General features: G+C 37.1%; 1 protein-coding gene and 1 long non-coding RNA gene across 3 annotated transcripts in view; both read right to left on the bottom strand.

The window, feature by feature from the left end:
* Positions 1–7771, bottom strand: part of LOC135210709 (uncharacterized) — a 29154-nt gene extending 21383 nt beyond the window's left edge. Inside the window, exon 1 of the long non-coding RNA XR_010313566.1 lies at positions 7639–7771. This is a non-coding gene — a long non-coding RNA (uncharacterized LOC135210709). The remainder of the gene's footprint in view (positions 1–7638) is intronic.
* Positions 7772–14668: 6897 nt separating this feature from the next.
* Positions 14669–23440, bottom strand: part of LOC135210707 (prostaglandin G/H synthase 1-like) — a 300730-nt gene continuing 291958 nt past the window's right edge. For both annotated transcript variants that reach the window (XM_064243475.1, XM_064243474.1), the window contains 10 exons: positions 21534–21674; positions 20774–20917; positions 20292–20467; positions 19726–19809; positions 19246–19371; positions 18004–18118; positions 17183–17358; positions 16413–16523; positions 15796–16009; positions 14669–15554 (listed from right to left, as the gene is read on the bottom strand). In XM_064243475.1, the coding sequence (XP_064099545.1) occupies positions 15316–15554; positions 15796–16009; positions 16413–16523; positions 17183–17358; positions 18004–18118; positions 19246–19371; positions 19726–19809; positions 20292–20467; positions 20774–20917; positions 21534–21674 (1526 nt within the window). In that variant the 3' untranslated portion in view covers positions 14669–15315. The remainder of the gene's footprint in view (positions 15555–15795; positions 16010–16412; positions 16524–17182; positions 17359–18003; positions 18119–19245; positions 19372–19725; positions 19810–20291; positions 20468–20773; positions 20918–21533; positions 21675–23440) is intronic.

The raw sequence follows: 23440 nt of genomic DNA, 5'->3' as shown, positions 1-23440 counted from the left end.
TATCAATTGGATCTTCTTTTTTGCTTACTCCTATTAAAGGCCTCCTTAAAAAAATAACTATCCAAGGAAGATTGCTTCTGCCTACTTTTCACAATATTCCTGAAATGACTCAGGCAAACGTCATCGAACTGCACAAGCATACGACCTGTGTAAGCCTTTTCGGGGTGTCTCTTTTCTACAAATGATTGTACCTTATGAAAAGCAGCTAGAGCATCCTTAATTTCTGATGTTGTCATAGGGTCGTTGTCCTCCTACTTGCCGCTGTTAGAGAACTCTTCTTGAACGACATTTTGTTGCATGGCCTCCAACTCCTTCAGGCCATTCGTCGTAAGCTCCTCTTGGTGCTCCTCGAGAAAGTCATTGATGTCATCCTCGTTGAAGACCAGCCCCATGGACTTGGCGAGTGCAACGATCTCGTCAAGATCTGCTTGCGAAACAGTTTTAGGATCGTCAACTGTTTGTGAATCTGCACCAGCTTCGCCCATGTCGAATCCCTCGAAGTCTCGGGCGGATACGGCATCAGGCCAGAGTTTCCTCCACGAAGAATTCAAGGTTCGCCTCGAAACCTCTTGCCAAGCTTGATCGATGAGTCGGATGCATATCACAACATCGAAATGCTCCTTCCAAAATTCACGCAAGGTGAGGTTTGTGGTATCGGTGATGTTGAAACACCTCTTGAAAAGATGTTTTGTATACAGCTTCTTGAAGTTCGATATCACTTGCTGGTCCATGAGCTGGAGGAGAGGGGTGGTGTTAGGCGGAAGATAAGGAACCTTGATAAAAGAATACTCTGCTAGGATATCTTCCTCGAGACCAGGAGGGTGAGAAGAGGCATTGTCCAACACCAGCAGACATTTCTTCACTGTTGGGCTGAAACACAGATTTACCCACTTGGTGAACAAAAGTCTTGTTACCCAGGCTTTCGCATTAGCCCTCCACATCACTGGAAGCTTCTCCTTTAGCCCTTTGTGGGCCTTGAACGCTCGAGGAGTCTCCGAATGAAACACAAGTAGGGACTTCACCTTGCAATCCCCATTGGCGTTCAAACAAAGTGCGAGCGTAAGCCCGTCTTTCATAGGCTTATGCCCAGGTAGCTTCTTCTCTTCCTCCGTGATGTACGTCCGAGGGATTTTTTTTCCAAAAAAGGCGTCTAATCACAGTTGAAGACTTGCTGAGAACTGTAGCCTTCCTTGACCGCCATCTCGTTGAATATCTTAATAAAGGCTTCGGCCGCTTTCATGCCCGAGCTGGCCACCTCCCCATGCCGCACCACCGAATGGATGCCAGTCTATTTACGGAATTTTTCAAACCACCCATGAGAAGCCTTGAAGTTTGGGGTTGGCGTCGATGTCCCTTCCCCTCCATTGTCTTTGGCCTGGGCAATCAAATCGCCGAAAATAGCGCTGGTCTTGTGGCAGATTGCCGTCTCGGTTCTCGTATTGCCAGCGATTTCTTTGTCTTTTATCCAGACAAGAAGCAGCCTTTCCATCTCGTCGTGCACGTGGCTCCTCTTGCTAGACAAAATAGTCACGCCCTTGCAAGGTGTAGTTGCTTTGAGGGCTTCCTTCTGCTTAAGGATGATGCCTATCATCGACGGATTCCTTAGCGATCACACTCAATCGCATGCCAGCTTCATACTTCTTGATAATCTCCATCTTTTGTCTCCAAAGAAAGCATCCTCTTCTTTCCGTGAACTTTAACTTTCTTGGGACCCATGACTACGTATATACTGTACATAATTAAGTTATGTAGTACGTTTACGTATGTACTAAGTTCTCACACAACACTATAAAGTAGTACTACGACGAAATCACTAATTTACGTTAATAAACAAAATCGTATAGAACGAACGAATTCGGCGTGCGTATAGAAACGATGCTGCTACCGAGTGGCTGAAAAAGCACTCCGCTATGTAGATGCATGATGAGAGAGATGGTGACCAATAGGAGAGCAGGATCTTATGGCGGTGACTAGCATCAGGAACCAATGGGAGAGCGGGAGGATGGTGGGAAGTCGACTCAGTTGGCGGCGCGCAAGTTTTAACATTGTTATTGGTGGTCTGGGCGAATCTAGGGACTTTACAGCAACAACCTTTCGTATCCTGAACTATTTTCGTATGTAAAGCAAAAAAAATCTTTGTATTTGCTTTCGTATCTCGAATTTTTCGTTAAGTTGAGCCTTTCGTATGTCAAGTTACCACTGTACTGGAAAAGGATACACTGTTTGTAGTGGCAGCAGCCTGCCTAGTAATGCGAGCAAAAACAGTTAAGTTAGGTAAAGAAGTAACGCTCTTGTTTTGGGCGAAGGTAACTAGTCCCGCCCACTTTTGGGAAAGAATAGGTACAGCAAAGCTGAAAGGCTTAATTTGTTTGTGCCCTATTCCATAAAAGGGGAGGAAGGGCAGGGTCCCATTATGCAATTAACTGGTAGGTATACCACTTTATTTTATCATACAGAAGTGGATCCGGATACGAAATTAATCCATTCCAAAGCGGCCTTCGTAACCTGATTTTTTCATATCTCGAACTACGTTTTACATGTAAATTGCCTAATTCGTTCCAAGCCCTACAAAAACACCACAGTAAATTTTATAATAAAGCTATATTGACCAATAAACAATGAAATACAACAATTTGGACCATTCAATACCTAACAAGACCTTTATTACAGTACGTACCTGTAAATAAAGTGTATTAGTGTACATGGTACAAGAAATACCGTACATGCAGTAAAATGTGGAACCTTACCTTTCAAGTGAGGCGATCTCCAAAAGTGGTGACAGAGGACGACGACAAATGGCAGAAAACATGAACACTTAACTTTACGAAACACATTAAAAAATGGCAGAAAACATTAACATTAAACTTTACAAAACACATTAACAATTGGCAGAAAACATTAACACTTCTTGATTATCTCCATCTTCGTTCTCCATAGAAACCATCCTCTTCTTTCCGTGAACTTCAGCAACATTCTTGGGACCCATGGCTAATAACATAAGTCATTAAGTTCACACACAACACAATAAAGTAACTTACAGTACAACGAAAGCGAAATCACTAACACGAATTTACGTTAAACGAAATATGTGAACGAACGAATTCCAGGGATTACAATAACGCTGCCGCAAAAAATGGTCAAGATATGCCTTTACATGGAGGCATGATGGGACAGATGCTGACCAATAGGAGAGCAGGGTCTTACGGCGGTGACAAGCATCAGGAACCAATGGGAGAGCAGGAGGATGGTGGCGAGTCTACTCAGTTGGCAGCGTGCAAGTTTTAAAATTGTTCTCAGCGGCCTGGGCGAATCTCAGACTTAACCCTTTCGCAACCTGAATTATTTTCGTACACAGAAGCAAAAAATTTTCATCTTTGCTTTCGTAACTTGGATTTTTCGTGAGTAGGGACTTTCGTATATGAAGGTTCCACTGTATAGCCTAAATGACACTAACTTACCAAGTAATTACAAAGCTGAATCCCACATGGGCAGGTAGGAGGAAAGAGGGACATACAGTGTTCGCCCCCCTGGGCCCCCATTGTTCCCAGGGTATGCATACCAGACCCTCCCACAAATAGCTAGAATCCACTAGCTGAAACCCCTCTTTAAAAGAAAGAAAAAAAAAAACCTGAAAACTGCTTAAGTATTTTGTTAGTTAAAACTCAAGAAAACCCCACTAAAAATGTTCATACATGGTTTTTAAAATAGTTTCATCACAAGAGCATTTTGTGATAAAACTGTTAAAAAAAGGGGGGGTTTGAGAATATATCTCATAGAATAATACTTCCGCGAATAGGCATATTTTCCTTGAATAATGGGGGTTATAAGTTCCAGAAAAATCTGCGAATGAGTTCATGAATACATGAATACGGGGGTTCACTGTATAATACTTAATATAAAGTTTTACAAACTAAATGAATTTGCAAAAGTAAGATAGCTAGCATTGCTAAATCTTGTTGTAACCATACCTGGTGAGAGAGCTCAGCAGTTAAAACTTGGAAGTACTGCCTCTGGTCAGAGCTCCTCCTGACCAGTAGTAGTGTGGCACAAGAGCCCTGGGTCGCCTCTAATGTAGTGGGTGCTTTGCAATGAGGGAGCATTCCACTACTTGCCAAAGCTTAACAAATTCACAAATAAATGCCCTTGTCCTGGGTGCAGTGCAAGAAAAGACCAGAGAACCACCTACACCACATAAAAATATCACCACCCATCCATAAAACCAACCTTACCTATGGCGAGGAGACGGGTAGATAGGATATGAGGAGCACTCCTACTTTATGTCCACCAATACCATGCCAGCTGCGGATAATGGACCTATTGTACTGAAATTCTCATATATTGTCTCTGCATCATGAAGATTATGTTTAATGATGACGGATCTGCATCTCCAATTATAGTCCAATACATAGACCGTAAAAAAGTGGAGAGAGAGGGTATATTTAAATAAACAGAGGACGTCTTCTTGCACTCTTGAATGCAATTCTACAATCATATCTTTCAAGTAGAAAGCCAGAGTGCTCTTGGACAAGGCACACGACGGGTTCTTAACGGAACACCATAGATTTTGGGAAAGGCCTCTAATCTACTGTGTCCTTTCAATGTAATGTAGCAGGTCTCCCACAGGACAAAGTGTTCCCTCCTGATGGACCCAAAATATCAGTACGATTCTTCACAGAAAACGAACATGGCCACTGCTTGGAAGGGTTCTCATTTTTTTTTTTTGCTTAGAATCCTAAGGTGAGGGAACAAACTACATTGCCTTGACAAAACTCAACCTTTATACCCTAGATTTTTTATTGTAATTATATTTAAAGTTCAAGTGAAGTGTATGTCTAGTACATAATCAAGTAACTATGCCTACATAGAATACAAACGGATTTGGGTAGGCTAATCAACCGACACAAACAGGTACGTATTTGTTACACACACACAATTGAATAATAATTCTATAACCCTGTCTACTCAAGATATAAGGGTTGAAAAATAATTTTTGGCCAAACAGTAATGTAGTAGATGTAAATAGGCTAATGGTAATACAAATGAGGTATTTACCTAAAATCTAAACATCCCCTTAAATATCTGAAATAAAATAATGCTAGCTTCTCGTACAAGTTGTGTTCTTTCTACGTTGACTGACTTCTTGATTCTTTGCTGCCCACAGGTTACGAGATGTTACCCCTTTTCTTATGCTCCAAAATGCAGTTTTAATACTCATCAGACCTGCGCTGAATCGGTTTTGGTTGTTCATTTGGTATTTCTATATAAGCATTCTGCATCGTTCGTCCCTGCGAATACGAGAGCCACCAGGAATTGGGGCGTTAAATGTATTTCGCCGTGTTTAGTACGAGCCCCTGGGGGTTAATTACAGTCGTCCGAATAAATATTACTAAAAATTCTTGTTCAGGAGGTAAAACTGCATAGATAAATCGCAACTGCCATAGTCTAGGTCACCGGGGAATAGTAATATAGATTTACCGTTCATTTTCCATTAACTGACCATTAACACCTCACCAAATATTGGTGTCATGGGTAAAAAGCAGAAGAGGAATATTATTTCCAGCCATTTTTTTTTTTTAACCATTTGATAGGTAGCTAGGCTAGGTAGGTATATTATTTTTTTTTTTTACAACAGGGAAATCTTTGGATGACTAGTATATGTAAAATATGCACAAGCTGCATATTTAATAAGACTTACCTATCATGCTGTGAAGTGAGTATTTCCTACCTTTCTGACTTGTGCCATTGAGTAAAATACCGAATGGCCGGCCTCTACAGTAGCGCGACCACCTTCCTGAAAAAGGATCACCTGAAGAAAAGCGACCCCAACACACGCTGGGGTCGCTTTTCTTCAGGTGGAAGATATTGGGGTCGCATTTCTTAAGGTGAGGAATTAACAAGGTAAAAAGCCAGTTTATAAGTTGATGATTATTAGTGTAACGACATAAGTGAGACAACCCAATAAAAGTGCTAACGGTACTTAAGACATTCTTATTTTTCTTTTATGGCTAAGAGACAAAACTTTTAACTCTAACATAAAACCAAGTGGTAAAGAAGCCCTCATGGACCATGCAGTTTATGAACAAGTTGTGCAGCCACTTTTAACAGATCATCCTCTTTCTGCTATCAACAGGTTGAAGAGCAAGAATCTTTTGAGGAGAGAAATTAAGTGCATTCAGTGCGGAAATTCAATGAACTGCACTAAACTATCTTCTATACAAGATAATTACGTGTGGAAATGCCAATTTAAAGAGTGTACTACATTTAAAAGCAAAGTTTCTATTCGTAAGGACTCATTCTTTGCTAATTCTAAACTTCCACAGCAGAAGTGGATTCAGGCTATTATTACTGGTGTAACAACATGAGTGAGACTACAGTGACTAATATTCTAAACATTTCAGAAAAAACCATGATTGATATTTAGTTTTTTTTTTTTTTTTTTTTTTTTTTTTTGAGAAATCTGCATGAAGTATTTTGAGGTAAACCCCGTTAGACTTGGCGGTAATGGCATAATTGTGCAAATTGACGAGTCTTGCTTTGCACGAAAAAACAAATATCACAGAGGACGTGCACCAAATCGGCCAATATAGGTATTTGGAATGGTCGACACTAGCATTAAGCCAGGTGTTGGATATATAAAGATCGTTGAAAACGCGATGCTGCAACTCTACTTCCAATCATAGAAAAGGTTGTTTTGTCTGGTTCAGTAATATGCAGTGATGAATGGAAAGCTTATTCAAACATTCAATCACATCAAAGATTTCAGCATCAGACCGTAAATCACTCCCGTAACTTTGTTGATCCAGAAACAGGAGTACTACACACAGGCCATCGAAAGTTATTGGAACAAGCATAAATCAAGTATTAAGACAATGCGAGGATGCAAGGGAGAATTTTTAATTCATATTTACAGCAATTTATGTGGTTTGAAAGACATGTTAATAGTAGGTTTGGTTATTTTTGTACTGAAATTGCAAGACACTACGCTTTTAATTAACATTGATTGTTTGTCTAAATGTGTGGTTAACAAATTTTTAATAAAGAAGTTTTTAATGAATATATATCTATTTTTTCTCCCCTTTTCTATAATATTATAAGCTAAAGTGGGTCACCTGAAGATTGGAGACACCAACAAGCAGGGGTCGCTAATCTTCAAGTGATCCCCGAAGAAGCACTTATATAACACGACTTGTAACCCAGGATACACATTAGTCAAGAGCCAGCGTCCGTGAAAGCAACATTTGGAAATCTCTTCATTCTTCTCGAATTATGCTTTTTCTCCCATGTCAAAAATTAAGGCCATATAACTAACGATTTTCGGGAAGGTGGTCGCTCCATGGCAGAAGTCGGCCTTTCGGTATTTTACTCTACTCTCTAGCTATTTGAATAGCCTACTCATTTACGACCTCAAAGCCCGAGTCTCCCACTGGGGTTCATCCCGATAGTTGTTTTATATAAGAGAATTTGCCATGCCACTTTATTACCCCATTTTCAATATACACAAACGGATTTTTACCGATTTTCTTTTTAGTTTGTACATGGTTACAGTTCTTACCGGCCCGAAGCTTGCCTATCTTGTGACAAAAACTTCGCGTACCTTTACAAATTCATAAAAGTTTTAAACAACAACCGATCACTTACCAAAAATGATATGCCAGTTGCTTAAATAATCTTCTTGATATAGATAAAATAATAAAAAAAACAATAGAAATAAAAAAAAGGCTTTGTTTACATTCGGACAACACTCACAGACTGTCACTAAGTTGAAAGTTTGAAACCAAAAGATCACAGAGACGGTATTCACGAAAGGATACTGGAAAGTTGAAACAGAGACTTAAGACATGTTTGTAGTATTTGTAGTAGTACAATCGTTGATCCTTGCCAGGAGCGGTGTTCCCCCTCTCTCCCGAGAGACCTATATATTATATATACATATATATATAGTATATATATATATATTATATATCTATATATAGATAAAAGGCGTTACCATATGTTGCTTTGGATATTCGTTAACTGCCAACTGGCCACCGGAAGCCAAGAAGTCTGTCTGAGACTGTCTCTCTGGTGTCGACCAGTTCAAGACTTCACGCCATAGTAGTTCGTAACTTCATCTGAATTTGCATTCTTATGCAATAAGAATTTTGAGTCTATATTGTAGACGTAGAGAGAATTAAGAGGCGATGGATGTCTATAAAAAATATATAGTTATCTAAATGCCATAAGACCTAATTTTAATAGTTTTTTTTTTTGGCTATATTTTTTCCAGTTGTGAATTATTTGTGCCACTACAGCAGAGATACTTGATTTTCTCGGAAAGTACACAAATTATCGATACCTTACAATTTATATCGATACTTTTGATACTAAGGTAATATCGAAAGTATCGATACGCCCAGCACTATACAATGTTACTTTGTCTGACTGACTGTCTGCGGAGGATACATTTTACAAAATGAAGCGGACTAACGACGATGGCAATGAAGATCCGATAACACCGAAAAAAAGGTAAGGTTTTACATCGTCAATAACACAATCTCTCTCTTTTTAGATGAAATATGGGAAAGACTTGTAATCAGATGATATAATATATAATGCATTTTTTCCATCTTTTTAGGAGCAACAGATCGTGCACAGCGATATAGGAAAGAATGGGAATCCAATCAAGAGTTCAAGCAGTGGCTGCAGGGGTGTTCTGATGTTTACAAAGCGAAGTGTCGCATATGCAACATAATTATGACTGCTGAACTTTCAGTACTAAGAATGCATAACAAAGGTAAGAAACACTGCTCGTTAATGAAAAGTGCCACCGTGAGACAGCCATCAGTGAGCGCCTTTTTTGATAAGCCGCAAACAAGTGAACAGAATCTTGTTTCAAGAGCAGAAATCAAGCTCTCTGGTTTCCTGGCAGAACACAACATTTCATTTAGTGCAATGGATCACGTTACCGATCTCCTCAAGGATATTTTTGCCGATTCCAATATCGCGAGCGGCATGAGTCTGAAAAGAACAAGGGCAACCGCTGTTGCGAAAAATGTAATTGGTTTATCTTACAAAGAAAGTTTAGCAAAGAAACTTCAAGTTACAAAGTTTAATGTGATGTGTGATGAATCGACTGACATTGGGTCTATTAAAACATCATGTTGTGTTGTTCGGTTTTATGATTCTGAGGAAGGTGTAGTTGAGAGTAAATTTTGGGAGTTATATGAAGTGTACAATGCAAATGACCTGCAAAATGTTGGAAAAGGTGCTTCTGCTAAAAATCTCCATGAGGGACTGATGAAAACATTTCATGACCATCACATTCCGGTGGAAAATATGATCAGTTTTGGAGCTGATGGCTGCAGTGTTATGATGGGAGAACACAATTCTGTGTCTAGTCGTTGCCGGAGCCAGTGTCCAGGTCTAGTTGTTATGAAATGTGTGTGTCACTCAGCTCACCTGTGTGCCAGTGAAGCCTGTAAGGCATTGCCAAGGAGATGTGAGGATTTGGCAAGAGATATATATAATTTTTTTAAATATAGCTCAAAACGCCAAAGTGAATTTATTCAGTTCCAGAAATACTTGAACCTTAAACCCCACAAAATTCTCCACCCATCACAGACTAGGTGGCTCTCCTTGGTTGCTGTGGTTTTAAATCGTTTGTTGGAGCAATGGGATGCTCTCAAACTTGTTTTTTACAGATATGTGGTTCAGCGAGAAGTTGCTAGCAGCGGAACTTATTTACCAAAGTTTGAATGATCTATTCATCAAACTGCACTATCATTTTCTAGAGTGGGCTTTACCTAAGTTTACGGAGTTTAACAGATATTTTCAATCAGACAGGCCAGTAATAAATGTATTGCATGACAAATTGTGTAATCTTTATAAAGACTTGTTATTGTTATTCATGGACAGAGATTATGTCATGAAAACTGAAATCCATGCTATTGACCCCACAAATCATGAAAAGCAACTTAGTGACAATCATATGTATATAGGAGTTAAAGTGTTGCAAATCCATTAATAGTACGGAGATGAAAGACAAAATAGAAGAATTGCGTAATTTTTTTCACCGTGTACGGCAGTTTTTGTAAATTTCATGTTTGCAAATAATGAAAAGGTATGATTTTAAAAAAGCCGTAACTTCTCAGCTCCATTACATAACACCCCTAAATGCTCTTTCATCTGATTTCAGAAAGGCAGTGCCAACCTTATTGCCAATAATATCTGAACTGCCTTGCATAGTACCTATACGCTGTTTTTTTTTTCATCTGTCCATCCGCCTGTGGTGTTTTTGTATGGTAACACTGCGTCCCGGGCTTTAGATAGTTACGCTATGTGTAAGTTTTAGGTAAATAAAAGGATATCTGGGTGTACATATGCAACTGAAAAGTGTTTTAATAATTTACTGTATGCGAATTACACCGTTAATATTCGAAATAGGATATTATTTAAAGCCCGGGAGGCAGTGTTACCATGCGCAAACACCACAGCCGGATGGACAGATGGAAAAAAACAGAGTATAGAGAGAATAGTGAGCTACTCCCAAAAATTGATAGTCAGTGGAGAAATTTACCTCTTGTTAAAGGCTCATTAAATGTAGAGAGAAAGGAGTTTGACAAATTTTGGGCGTCTTTACTGAAAATTGAAGATGATTTTTTTTTAAAAATCGCAAATTTTGCATTAGCAATTCTAAGTCTACCCCATTCCAATGCTGAATGCGAGAGGGTATTCAGTAGTTAATTTATTTAAAACCAAACAAAGAAATAGGCTGAATACCTCAACCGTAAATGCAGCTCTCCTGGCAACTGAATGCATTAAGGATGAAGGAGACTGCGGAAAATTTAATCCTACTATACTCTGTTTTTTTCCATCTGTCCATCCGCCTGTGGTGTATTTGTATGGTAACACTGCGTTTCGGGCTTTCGATAGTTACATTCAGCTTACATTTAACAATAATAACAATATCCTATTTCGAATATTAACGGTGTAATTCGGATACAGTAAATTATTAAAACACTTTTCAGTTGCAAATGTACACCCAGATATCCTGTTATTTACCTAAAACTTATACATAGCGTAACTATCTAAAGCCCGGGACGCAGTGTTACCATACAAAAACACCACAAGCGGATGGACAGATGAAAAAAAAACAAAGTAGTGACATGATGGCTCGCATTAAAAATAGCAAACAGTTGTACAAAAATGTCCCTGATGATGATGAAGAGTTTTGATTATTCTCTGTTTTATATAATTCTTTAAATAGGGAACCAAATAGATTTTGGTAATTTAATTTTGTCCACTTAAAGTGAAATAAATAATCCAATATATCGAAAAAATTGTATTCCTCAACCTGTGTGTGTGTGTGTTTGTGTATATATATACATTTTATATATATATATATATATATATATATATATATATAATATATATATATATATATATATATAAGGCAAATATTAGTATGTACGATAATTTCAGTGAAAAATCCATAATTTTGAAGCCTCCGTACGGTATCTTTGGGAAAAGTTCGTGGCAACACTGCTCTCGACATAATAACCCATTAGATGTGACACCAGTTTCAACAGACTCTCTCTCTCTCTCTCTCTCCATGTCTGTAGTAGCATCGTTGATCCTTGCCAGAAGAGGTGTTCTCTCTCTCTCTCTCTCTGTATATATATATAGATATATATCTATATATATATATATATATATATATATATATATATATATATAATATATTTATATTATATATATATATTGGGAGTTAGACTAATAATCGAAGTGTTTTTGTATTTATTAGCATATTTTGATGGTTTGTTCATTATGACAATTATCAGTGGAGAGGATTCAGAGTTCATAAAGGTGTACTGCTTTGCTTGTATTTAAAATTTTATGTCATTGTTGCCAGAGGTATAGCCTTCGTTACGTATAGCCAATCATTCATCGAGAAAGAGAGAAGAAATGCTGTCATAAGTTACGCAACGAGTGCGTTCGAAACCTTATCTCTGAGTAAGTTGGCCCGTCTTCAAAAAAAAGTCACTTTTAATTATAAGTACCAAATTTATTCAGCCTACGTAATGCAGCATACAGTCAAAATTTATGTGTAGATATAATGTGTATTCTAAATAAGCGTTATATCTATGAAATGCATAGATAAAAAGTTATTGCCAAAAACCGTGTTACGGAAGCCCTATATATATATATATATATATATATATCTATATATATATATATATATATATATAATAATATATAATATATATATATATATATATAATATATATATCAGGGCTTCCGTAACACGGTTTTTTGGCAATAACTTTTTATCTATGCATTTCATAGATATAACGCTTATTTAGAATACACATTATATCTACACATAAATTTTGACTGTATGCTGCATTACGTAGGCTGAATAAATTTGGTACTTATAATTAAAAGTGACTTTTTTTTTTTTGAAGACGGGCCAACTTACTCAGAGATAAGGTTTCGAACGCACTCGTTGCGTAACTTATGACAGCATTTCTTCTCTCTTTCTCGATGAATGATTGGCTATACGTAACGAAGGCTATACCTCTGGCAACAATGACATAAAAATTTAAATACAAGCAAAGCAGTACACCTTTATGAACTCTGAATCCTCTCCACTGATAATTGTCATAATGAACAAACCATCAAAATATGCTAATAAATACAAAAACACTTCGATTATTAGTCTAACTCCCAAAATAAGTATCCTAAGAAATTATAATCTACTTTATAGGTCACAATCAGATTGACAAGATGTAGGGAATAGTTGGTAATTTTCAAAGACATAGTAGACAAGCTTGATTTGATAACTGCTGTATCCAATGTCAAAAAATTTTTATTTATCAACTATCTACCTATTTACTACAATAGCCGGTACCGTATTTTGGCTTTAAACCTTCACCAATAATTATCGTCAGAATGATGACTTCATGAGGCTTCACCCACTTTGGCCTCGTTATAATTCAGGATAACACTGAAGGCTATCATGGACATTGTTGTATTAGAAAATCTAACTTCTGGCTATAAAAACTCATTTCTCGAGTAGTTGTAAGAAGTGCTAAATGATCCTCAAGGATCCCAGCAGTTGGCCTAAACGTTTAATTCATGTATATTGTTGCTATTACTAATTTTGCGGCACTACTGCTACAGTAGTATTACTACGCTAGCCAGATACCCCACCCACATCTATGTATCGTTCCGCCATTCATAAAGTCTTTATATCCAACATGGTCGTACAGACTAAAGAAGAAGAAAAAAAATTATATAGGATGATCCGTTGGTCTGCTGGAGATTTTAGCACATATAAGCTTGTGTTTACTTTGGATAAAAATCTTATTTTAACAAAAATAGTTATATAAAGACTGTTTACATACAATCTCTCTTTCTCTCTCTCTTGGTGGCATAGTGAATAGTTAATGGAATTGTTCAAAATCCTGAATGACATTACAAGTGTTATAATCACGTTATTCTAAATACAAATCAGACCATAAACATTGGATTTAAACTAGAAACTGAATAATTACCTATTCAGACTATAGTAAGTATGGCCACGGGCTTTCTCTTGACTGTATAAAGTTGCAAGTCGTAAGACAAATGCAGTTTTGCAACCACGGGGACAATTCCAAATCCTGTTAGCCATTCTTGACTACTATGGGTTTCAGAGCCGATGGAATAAGGTGAATGGGTTTCTGTCTGGTGGATGGGCGGGGCAACATTTCGTAAAACAATGTTTACCTTGCTTACGTAATGAATGTTTTTCGACTCTTGGCTCGCAATCATTGGCTATGCTGTCAGCTAGATAATTTTACTCTATAAAAATTAAAACTATCGGGTTTAGGTTATTGATAATGCTGACAAAATTTGTGTGTAGACATAAAATATACATATGTCAACTTTCAGCTACATCCGATGCTTTGATAAGGAGCAAAATCCAAAAAACCGTGTTGCAGAGGCTCTGAATTTCATAGTAGACTATTGAGTCAAAGGCTAAGGGACATCCTCTGAAAGAAAAGTCACAGTAACTGATGTACCTACTGGGCGGACAGAGAAGATTTTATGTTGCTATTTTACCAGTACAGTAGCTCCAGTGACTCCGCTCTTTAGCTATCCTGGTTTATCTTAATGAAGGAGGCAGTTCCAATTAAAGAAAGATCGGTAGACCATGACAATAAATGGTTTCCACAGATCTTGCCCAAATTACATCAAGGCTCTCGGAGTGAGGGTCACTGGTTTGGAAGGAAGAAAACTGAAACAATTTGGTTCTGCTGGGGTGACTTAGCTGAATTCAAACAGGGAACAATAATGCTTGGGGTAGCCATTCATTCATTTTCACGTAGTCAGAAGGAAGATTTTCCTCTAACTTGCTATGTAGTCCTCCGTCTAGATATTCCAGTCTTTGGCATTTCTTTTTATTTTAATCTCTCAGCATAATCACAGTTATAAAGTTAAATCGGGTTAACTGAATACCCAAAGGCATGATGCAGCAACGAAAAATATATGCACATATTGTCATAGACTCAAATGCCTCTTGGTGGTGTAATTTGCTAAGCACTAATCTAAGTGTGGGTTCTACTTCTACCAGTGTAGGGGTATTTCTGCACTCAATTTCTCTGGATTTCAAAGGATTCCACGCGAATATGGTATAATTATGGAGAAATAGGGAATTTAGGATTCTTTATTTATACAAAACATATATGTAGACTTGTTTCTATTTAAGTGATTTTTTTACATTTTTACTTTCAGTGTCCTATACTTTTGCAAATGTATGCATTTGCTTTTATTGAAGCAGCAATCTGGTGTACCAACTATCTGCCATTGAGAATACCAACGTTTAGATTCGTTAGAAATCTATCAAAAAATCCTTACCTAAAACTTATCCTTATAAGTGACAATCACAGTACTTCCTACAGAGCGTCCAAGCTGAAGGAGTTAAAATATCCCTTTGCTCTTATTGAGCATATCCCTATTGTACAGTGAAACAAACTTTATATCTGAAGTGAGAGACGTTCTTGATGCTAGCTCATTCTGAATAATTACAAAGACACAATATCACAAATTCTGTTTTAATGATAATACATACGATTAATCAGGAATTCATTTGAATCAAGAGATTTGCCATATAATTTTCTATTTTTTCTTTCTTATAAACTAAAATTCTGAAATTAAATAGCCACGACCATTTTCATTTCCTGAGACTAAAAATACTAGCGTATGTCTAGGGCCACATAATATTTAGCAGACTGCAAAAGCTGAAAGTCTGATCTACAAAACTGAGTTGAAGAATGTGTATCACATCAAAATAAATCAAAACAGAACGGTAAACGTTAAGTCCCGGCACTGTGTTCTCATGTTTCGACAGAAGAGCCTTTGTAAAGATGCTTTCTGGATAATATCCCAGCCGACTTTCCCTCCAAAAGTTGAGGGTTTCCAGTAATAGTGGCTGCAAACTGGGTTGGAGTAGATGCTCTTTACAGTCCATACAACAGCCATGTTCATCATGGTCAGGCCTGATATGGAAGTGTCTGAACGCTCCATTAGCAGTCCTGGGGAAGAGAGTTTCACAAACAAATAAAAAAAATGCAATACCAAGTTACAGACAACACATTTCTGATACTGACATTAATATAATTATTGCATAGCTCAACAGGTACTATGTTTATTCTGAGTGTTGTTACAATTCTTGTTGCTGTCACATTTTGATAATATTAAAGCTATCACTAGTTTAAAAACATTCTGCACACGAACAATTCGTACCTAGGCCTACATTTAAGGGCATTTACTTACCGACGTAATATTCAACAGCGTCCACGTCCTCGTACATCTCTTCCAAAATAGCAGCTGTTTCTTTCTCTCCTGTCAAGTCCTCAAAAGTGCTGAAGGGCCTCAGACCTAACCTTCTTCGGTAGGCATTGATTCCCTGGAATCTCAGCTCACGGCTTGCCTTCAGAGCCTCCTTCAAGAAAGGGTACATGGATTCTCCGTGGTTACGCGCCGAAATCTGAAGAGGGAATTATTATCACAATTGTTATATTTCTTGTTGACTTGATACTTCGTTGCTTAGCTGCTGAATTAGAAAGAGCTTGATACTGACTCCAAAATTATCAGTAAAAGCAGTTTTTTTCTGCTTATGGAATTTTTTACGAATATTATTGCATCAGATACTGTAAAGTATACACTACATATATACCCATACAACTATGTATGTGTATAAATTTATGAAGCAGCATATGTTTAAAGTGAATGAAACATCATTTGCTTATGTGAATGAAATACAACTTGAGTCGAAACTACTAAAAATATCGTAACAGATTACGAGCAAAATATGCAAAATTTGCGTATTCTTAACTTCTGTTGACTCAGCTGACCATTTACAGAAAGAAAGAAATAATTAGTCGACTTACCTCTCCCGCACGAGTTTTAAGAAGAGCTTCAATAAACTTGTCAATGCCTTCGTTGAACAATGGGTCTAAGGATGATGAATATTCCTTGACGGAATAATTGGCTTCGTTGATCTGCAAAAATGGCTTCCTACAGTTCAAAATACACACCCAATTTTATACAAATCTTAAAATCTAGGAAAGTATAAAAAATATAATCATCAATGTTCACACTGAACTGTTTAAAATCAACTTTAAAACCCAACTGTTAGGCTGCCATTCAATAGTGAACGAAAGAAAACTGGTTGAAGTTCCCGAGATGAACTTTTGCATAGTATATGTGACAATATAAAAAATGGAAGATTACGAAATACAGAGAAGGAGAAAAAGAGATAAAAAGGCTGGGGTAGATGAAAATATGGATCAATGTGTCTTGAGATCATCTGGTCATGTGTAAAGAAGGGAGGATAATATGTTCGTGAAAAGAGCATACAACATTTAAGTGCTAGGATGGAGATGGAGAGGAAAACCAATAAAGTTCTGGATAGATGACCCACCCAGATTCATTGGAGAGGAAGAGCCTCACTGTCCAGGAAGCCCAAGAGAGAATGTGAGACAAAGAAGTGAATAGTGGAGTATGAGACTAGCCTTCTCAGTTTGTGTATGATTTAAGTAATGTTGTGAAAGTTTTTCGCAAAAGGGTTTCATTCAAGACTCAGGAGCCAATCGTTCTGAGGAAAATGGCTTAATGCCGAAAAGAAAATGTACTTAATTATCTTTATAAATGGACTTACTAGAAGATAATCAGCAACAAATGGATGCCAATCAAAGAGATATTTAAACTCCGCATGAATTCTGTTGTGGAACTGGAATCTCGTGCCATGGAGCAGCTCTGGGTTGAAAGAGAGGTCCAGTTTATATTGGCTCAAATGCTGCACGAAGTCCTCAAGAGTGATCTTGACCATTTCCCCTGAAATATTGTTAGTAAAAATTGGATAAAAATTATACATTTGTGTATGACGACAAATCAACAACAGCACCTGCATCCACTTGTTCTTTTACGTATAAACGCAGAGAGGCACTGAGCGTGCAACATGTTAAGATTAAATCTTTCATCACAGGCAAAATATTGAGATAAGTTATCAAATAAACGTTAGCAGGTTTCCAGAAGAGAATCAGATTGTTTCAGTTAGTATAAAAAGTGAGTCTAAATATTGACAAAACTGATACATGAGTCTAGAGACTCTAGATCAGTGGTTCTCAATGTGGGGCGTACGCTCCAGGTTCCAGGGGGGTGATTTGATTTTTAAGAAATGCAATTCGAGAATATTTAAATCAAGTTAATAGCCTATTAGGCGTCCTCCGCGTGAATATAAGAATTATGGTATTTCACCAAAGGGGCATCAGGATTTTAGAGGAGATTAGGTGGGGCATGGCAAAAAAAAAAAAAAAAAAAAAAAAAAAAAAAAAAGGTGCAAACCACTGCTTTACTGCTTTAGACAGTCCTCCCTGTCACTCAACCAGATAACGGGACCTACTATACCGCCTTAAACTTTAGCTCAGGTTATGTTTATCTGCTGTATTTATATTAATTAATTGTGCTTCTGTTACTCACCACTGACGATCAAACGAGCAGTTTCATAAAGTCGCTGGTCATCCCAGTCTGAATGGACCTCCAGGAGTTCGTCACAGACTCTGTTGTGCTCTCGAAGCCAAATGGTAGCAAACACCTGTTGAACAAGACAAGAAGACGTCAGCTAGGGAAACACTTAAGTTGCCATTACATACAAGTTTCTTCTATCTACTTATAAGTATTGCAGTTACATCGTTATTTACGTCAAACAAGGACCAAGTACTGCAAAGTACAAGACAATAACTGACAAATGCATAATAATAAAAGTCCTGAAATAATCAATCTTGATATTTTAGAATGGAGACTGACGTCCTAATTTCCACATTTCTATTGAACATTACATTTCCTATGAGCCTGTTTTGGTGACTACATAATGGTCGATTTTCATTCTTTCCCCCTTCTTTTCTGTGGCTTTTTCCTTTTTCTTTTTAAGTCTGGGCAAGATGTGAAGACTAACTTGCCATCCTTCTTGCCTTCGAAAGAATCTTCGCTTGTTTTTCAGGATTCCATTTGTTTACCTTATTCCATCGTCAGCCTTCGTCAAAGACAAACTGTGTCTATAATAATTTACCCAGCCGTGAGTCGTATTGATTACTGTCAAATGTGAGCAACAACGAATCCTATGAGTTGTTTATAGGAATGCAAAAAAAGTTATAAAACTTGTAACTGGAACTAAAGTTATTCTTGGTTGAAGGAGTATGACCCTAAACGGATTAGGTTTTCTTATTAAAGCTGCAAGGTCCTATTCCACCCACTTTTTAATTTTTTTTTTTTTTTTTTTTAGTTTTCCAAAGAATTAGGTCAACTATTTTCTCTGGTGCCTTGAGAATGACTTGTCAAAATTCATTGCTTTAGAAAATATTTCCCTAATAGCTCACGAATCCACCATTGAAACGATAAAATAAAAATACAAAATCTTGTTTTATCATGCACATAAGTCAAAATAACTTTTTGAGATTTTCATGAATAAGATTTAGATACTGTGGATATGTAAAAAAAAAAAAAAAATCTGGATTATAAGATGATGCAGGTTTCTGCTTCAAACCATTGTCACTTTGATCAAGAAATTGAAGTGGCCAAAATATCCTGTCTTAAATTTATCAGAAGAACGAGGAGGTACCCTTCCTAAGTTTACTTCAAGGTGGATACTATTCTTGTCTAATAACAAACATGCCTATAGTGTTATGTGTTGGAAGACCACGGATCGTTATGTTGAGTACTTACGAAAAGTCCTGGTGATGAAGAGAACATGGGGTCTGCCAGAGCAAATGTTTGGTTCTTGACCTGCTCAGATGTGCTCATATTTGGCTCGTCTGGCAAAACTGGTGGAAATTCTTCACCATTCAAGATCTGAGAGAGAGAGAAAAAAAACATTATTTGAACATCAACTGCAACACTGAAAAAATACATAGTAACCATTTCATCTAAAGGGACTAATTATTGTTATTATTCATAAGATGAACAGGGGCCATTAATAGACTTGAAATTCAAGCTTCCAAAGAATATGCGGTTCTTTAGAAAGTAGCAGAAGGTAATGGGAAATATAGAAAGAAAGATGAGATTTCTCATTAAAAGAGAAAAACAAATAATATAATTAAAAAAGATTAAAAAATAATTAATAACATACAAAAAGAAAATTATTTCTTTGCTTGAACCTTTGAAATTCCATAGGGACTTCTAATGAGGAAACAGGATAGTACTTACTTGGCTGCGCAGTTTTCCATTGATTCCTGATCTGAGAGCCAGACGATCCTCTTCTACTGCACCATAGATATGAGAAGCGTCCATCTAAAAATTGTAAATAAAATTTGAATTTACAGTTAGTGAGGAATTTGAAGCACTGTCAAACAGCCAATAAACAAAATCAGTTCAGTAACGGAAATCAATGAAGCATTGGTAGAAATGGAGGATTGCTGAATAGAAAAAATAAGATAACTCAGTCAAAGCCAATTGAAAATTTTATTACAAAATAATTCCAAATTTGGAATTTCAAATCTGATACAAGGAAGAGAATTTAACCTCCTACAGTAATGTGGATAAATAATGGATGAAAACCAAATGAAACTTTAGTACTATCATAATAAAAATTAACTTATTATAAAATCAAAGATGCGAAGAAACATTAGTTAAGAGATCATTTTGGCAGTGTATCTAGTAGAAACTTCAGCTGAATCAGGCTCTTTGGTAAACTGTGCCATTCATGTTGTGTGGCTCAAGTCTCTAGATATCTACTGCCAATCTGTTAAAACCATAAGAGAATAAGTACTAACCTCCCCAGTTCCTCTGAAGAGCTGGGGTCCAGTTCCTGGGCCATGGACAAACTGACGTCCAAAGTGGAGAGCATAATACTGGAAGAGTAAGTTCGAGTTCTGAGGGTCCGGGATGAACTCTTTTCTTGCGAACAGTTTGTTCATCAGCACATCAATGTCAGGAAGCTCCTTGGGACCTGCAAATGCGTGAGCATTACTACTTCGAGTCAAAAGTGCTAATTACCCTATAAAAAAAGTCAATTAAGCTAAATAGAAAGAAATGTTATTACTCAAATTTCTCCGCCTTACCAAACAACTGTGGCATTATCTTGTAATCAGATCATGCATATTTCATTTTACAATTTGCCTTGTGGCATGAGCATCGATAAGTTAAATCACAGACAGAGGTCTGTAACAACTTGAGTAGCATGAAAACACCAAAATCCAAAAATCAAAATTACTATTCGTAAGCTCACGAAAGTTAATTTTGAATTTAGCCTCACCTTTGGTGCCCATGGGTGTTGGACAACGACTGGGAACAGGAGGGAGGCTTCGAGTGTAGAGGCTTCTGTTGAAAAAGGCATTGCCTGTTATGAAGGTGTGTTCGCTCTCAAACGTCGGAGGCGAAGCAGTAAAATCACTCATAGCTGCAAGAAAATGCATCGAGTATGAATGAACCTTTTTCGTCGGATATCCCAGATGAGCAACACTTCATTGCTAGTTCATTAAAGTCTTACTATGTAAGTTTATTTAACCATTCCAATTAAGTTTGTCTGTCACGTAAAACAAAATACTGCTTTGTTGTTACAATGGATAATCTTTTTGCTTTAACTTTGTTGAATATTTATGTACGTGTACCTGAGAGAGAGAGAGAGAGAGAGAGAGAGAGAGAGAGAGAGAGAGAGAGAGAGAGAGAGACTGTATGTGTTTTTTACGTTGCATGGAAAAAGTGGTTCAACAATGGGACGGCTTTACGTGACTTCAGAACCACGTCGAGAGTGAACTTCTACCACCAGAAATACACATCACTCACTCCTCAATGGAATGCTCGAGAATCGAACTATCGGCCACCAAGGTAGCACGCCCACACCATACTAACCACGCCACTGAGGCGTTTGATGTAAACATAAGAATACTTTTAAAGATAAGTCACGACTAACACTTATCAAAAACTTGCAAAGCCAAAGTACGAGCAGAGACTTCTGAAAAACTTATGGGGGACAAAATCTATAAAATCTCACAGAAATTTGCAGTGAAACTTACACAGGTAAAGGTGGGCGGTGAACTGATCGCGCAGTTTGTCGTTTCCGTTGACGAGGTTCCACAGCCAGTCTTGAGAGGTCAGGAAACCGTAGGCACTTATGGCATCTGGTATCAAGTTGGATACCAAAGTGCCGACCTCAGCTGAAATGCGAAAGGAAAACTAGAGTGAATGTAACTTTTTTTTTTGTTCTTAATTTTCTATGAAGCACTGCATATTATTTTCCTTTATGATCCTTGTCTGTCATTTATAAGTGCTTTCTTTGTAAACTTACTTCCATATTTATATCAGTCTGCTTAATAAAGGGCTTTTTCCGGTATTTATAGCTTTCTTTGTAAACTTACTTCCATATTTATATCAGTCTGCTTAATAAAGGGCTTTTTCCTTTATTTATATATCTATCACGTTCCAAAGCCGTGAAAGTTTTTCGTAAGAGTGGAAACGTCCTTACACAGATGGATGAACTAAATAACTAATGACTAGAAGCAGGGACATGAGAAGTATTTAGTAATCAAGGTTCGTACGTCTAAGGATCTTGGTGGAACTAAATCTTGGAACTTTGAGAAGTGATACCAATTTCTCAATTCATCGTGGTTATGATTATTATTATTTCTGTTATGTTATATAACATGTTAAGTATTCGACATGAATGTAGGGAAATAGACTGTCTCATATTCCCAACACAGAATATGTAAGGCTCAAACAGGAAATATTGGATGACTGGGGAAAATAGGCAGGTTTATATTAACAGGGGGACAGAAGTTAGGAATGCAAACGTCTTGAATAACTTGTAAACACTCGGGTGTCTGTGATCTGCCCATATTTTTCACCCCGACATCACCAGTAAAAATATTAACGCAACAGATCCCAGTTTCTTTTTAGGTAAATTCTTCCCATTTTGTCTAAAATTACCTCAGAAATTATTTCCTTATGCAACCATGTATAAACACGATGATACATAAAAGTGCAAATATACAAATACAAGTTTTCTTGTATAACGGATTAGGCTAGGTAAATATTCTTTATCACTTACGTTCCGCGGAACACGGAACGTCCCTCTATACTGATGCTACCCGACTCGGCGTTGTATTTAAACAAATATTTTCCCAGCCATCCCTATAGATAAAGTTCCTTGCATTTCTCCTGGTTGCTTCTAAGCCCTATTATTTTCTGAGTGATAATAACTTATTGACAACACCTATGTAAGAATATTATTTTTGGAATAGTATTCCTTCTCATTAACAACGCCTCCTTGTGTCGTTTTCTATTATGCACTAACCATAGAAAATGAGAATTTAATGGCTCCACTTGGAGAACTGCGTACAAACAGATATGCAAATAGCTGGTAAATTTTTACAATTCACTTTAGCACATAAATGGTTAATAGGGAATAATTTTTGTTTTAATGGCGTATTTTCATACATTTACAACAATTAGACGCTAAACTTTGTCTGAAATACAATACTTTTGGGTAAACATAAATTTGAAATGTTCACAAACAAAAACACACTAATTCGGTAGAAGATACAGGGATATATCTTAACCTGGCGAGAGGAGCTTTACCCCAGAGAACCTTACTTAACAATATAAAGTTTGTAAAAAATTTGCACCAGAAATCCTTACAGTGCGTTAATGAGCATAGTCATACCAAGTCCAAAGTATAGGTCACCACTGCTTTTGGTATTTCTTTAACTTCTTTCATCTGTTGAGTATGTAACCTTCCTTACATTTATTAATAAATGTTTTTTTAATTGCTGCAAACTGCAATTAGAATGCAAATTAATGTTTAAAGTCAACAGAGGTACAATGGATTTTAACTGAGGATGCATATCGCCCATTCCTACCCAGAAATATGTTAGTGATACAAGTTGCAATTATAGAGCATATTACAGAAACATAATATATCTGT

This window comes from Macrobrachium nipponense, chromosome 4, assembly GCF_015104395.2.
Source record: "Macrobrachium nipponense isolate FS-2020 chromosome 4, ASM1510439v2, whole genome shotgun sequence".
In the NCBI taxonomy this organism is placed as follows: domain Eukaryota; kingdom Metazoa; phylum Arthropoda; class Malacostraca; order Decapoda; family Palaemonidae; genus Macrobrachium; species Macrobrachium nipponense.
The sequence above is the reverse complement of the archived record's forward strand: the minus strand, read 5'-3'. Positions and strand labels throughout refer to the sequence as shown.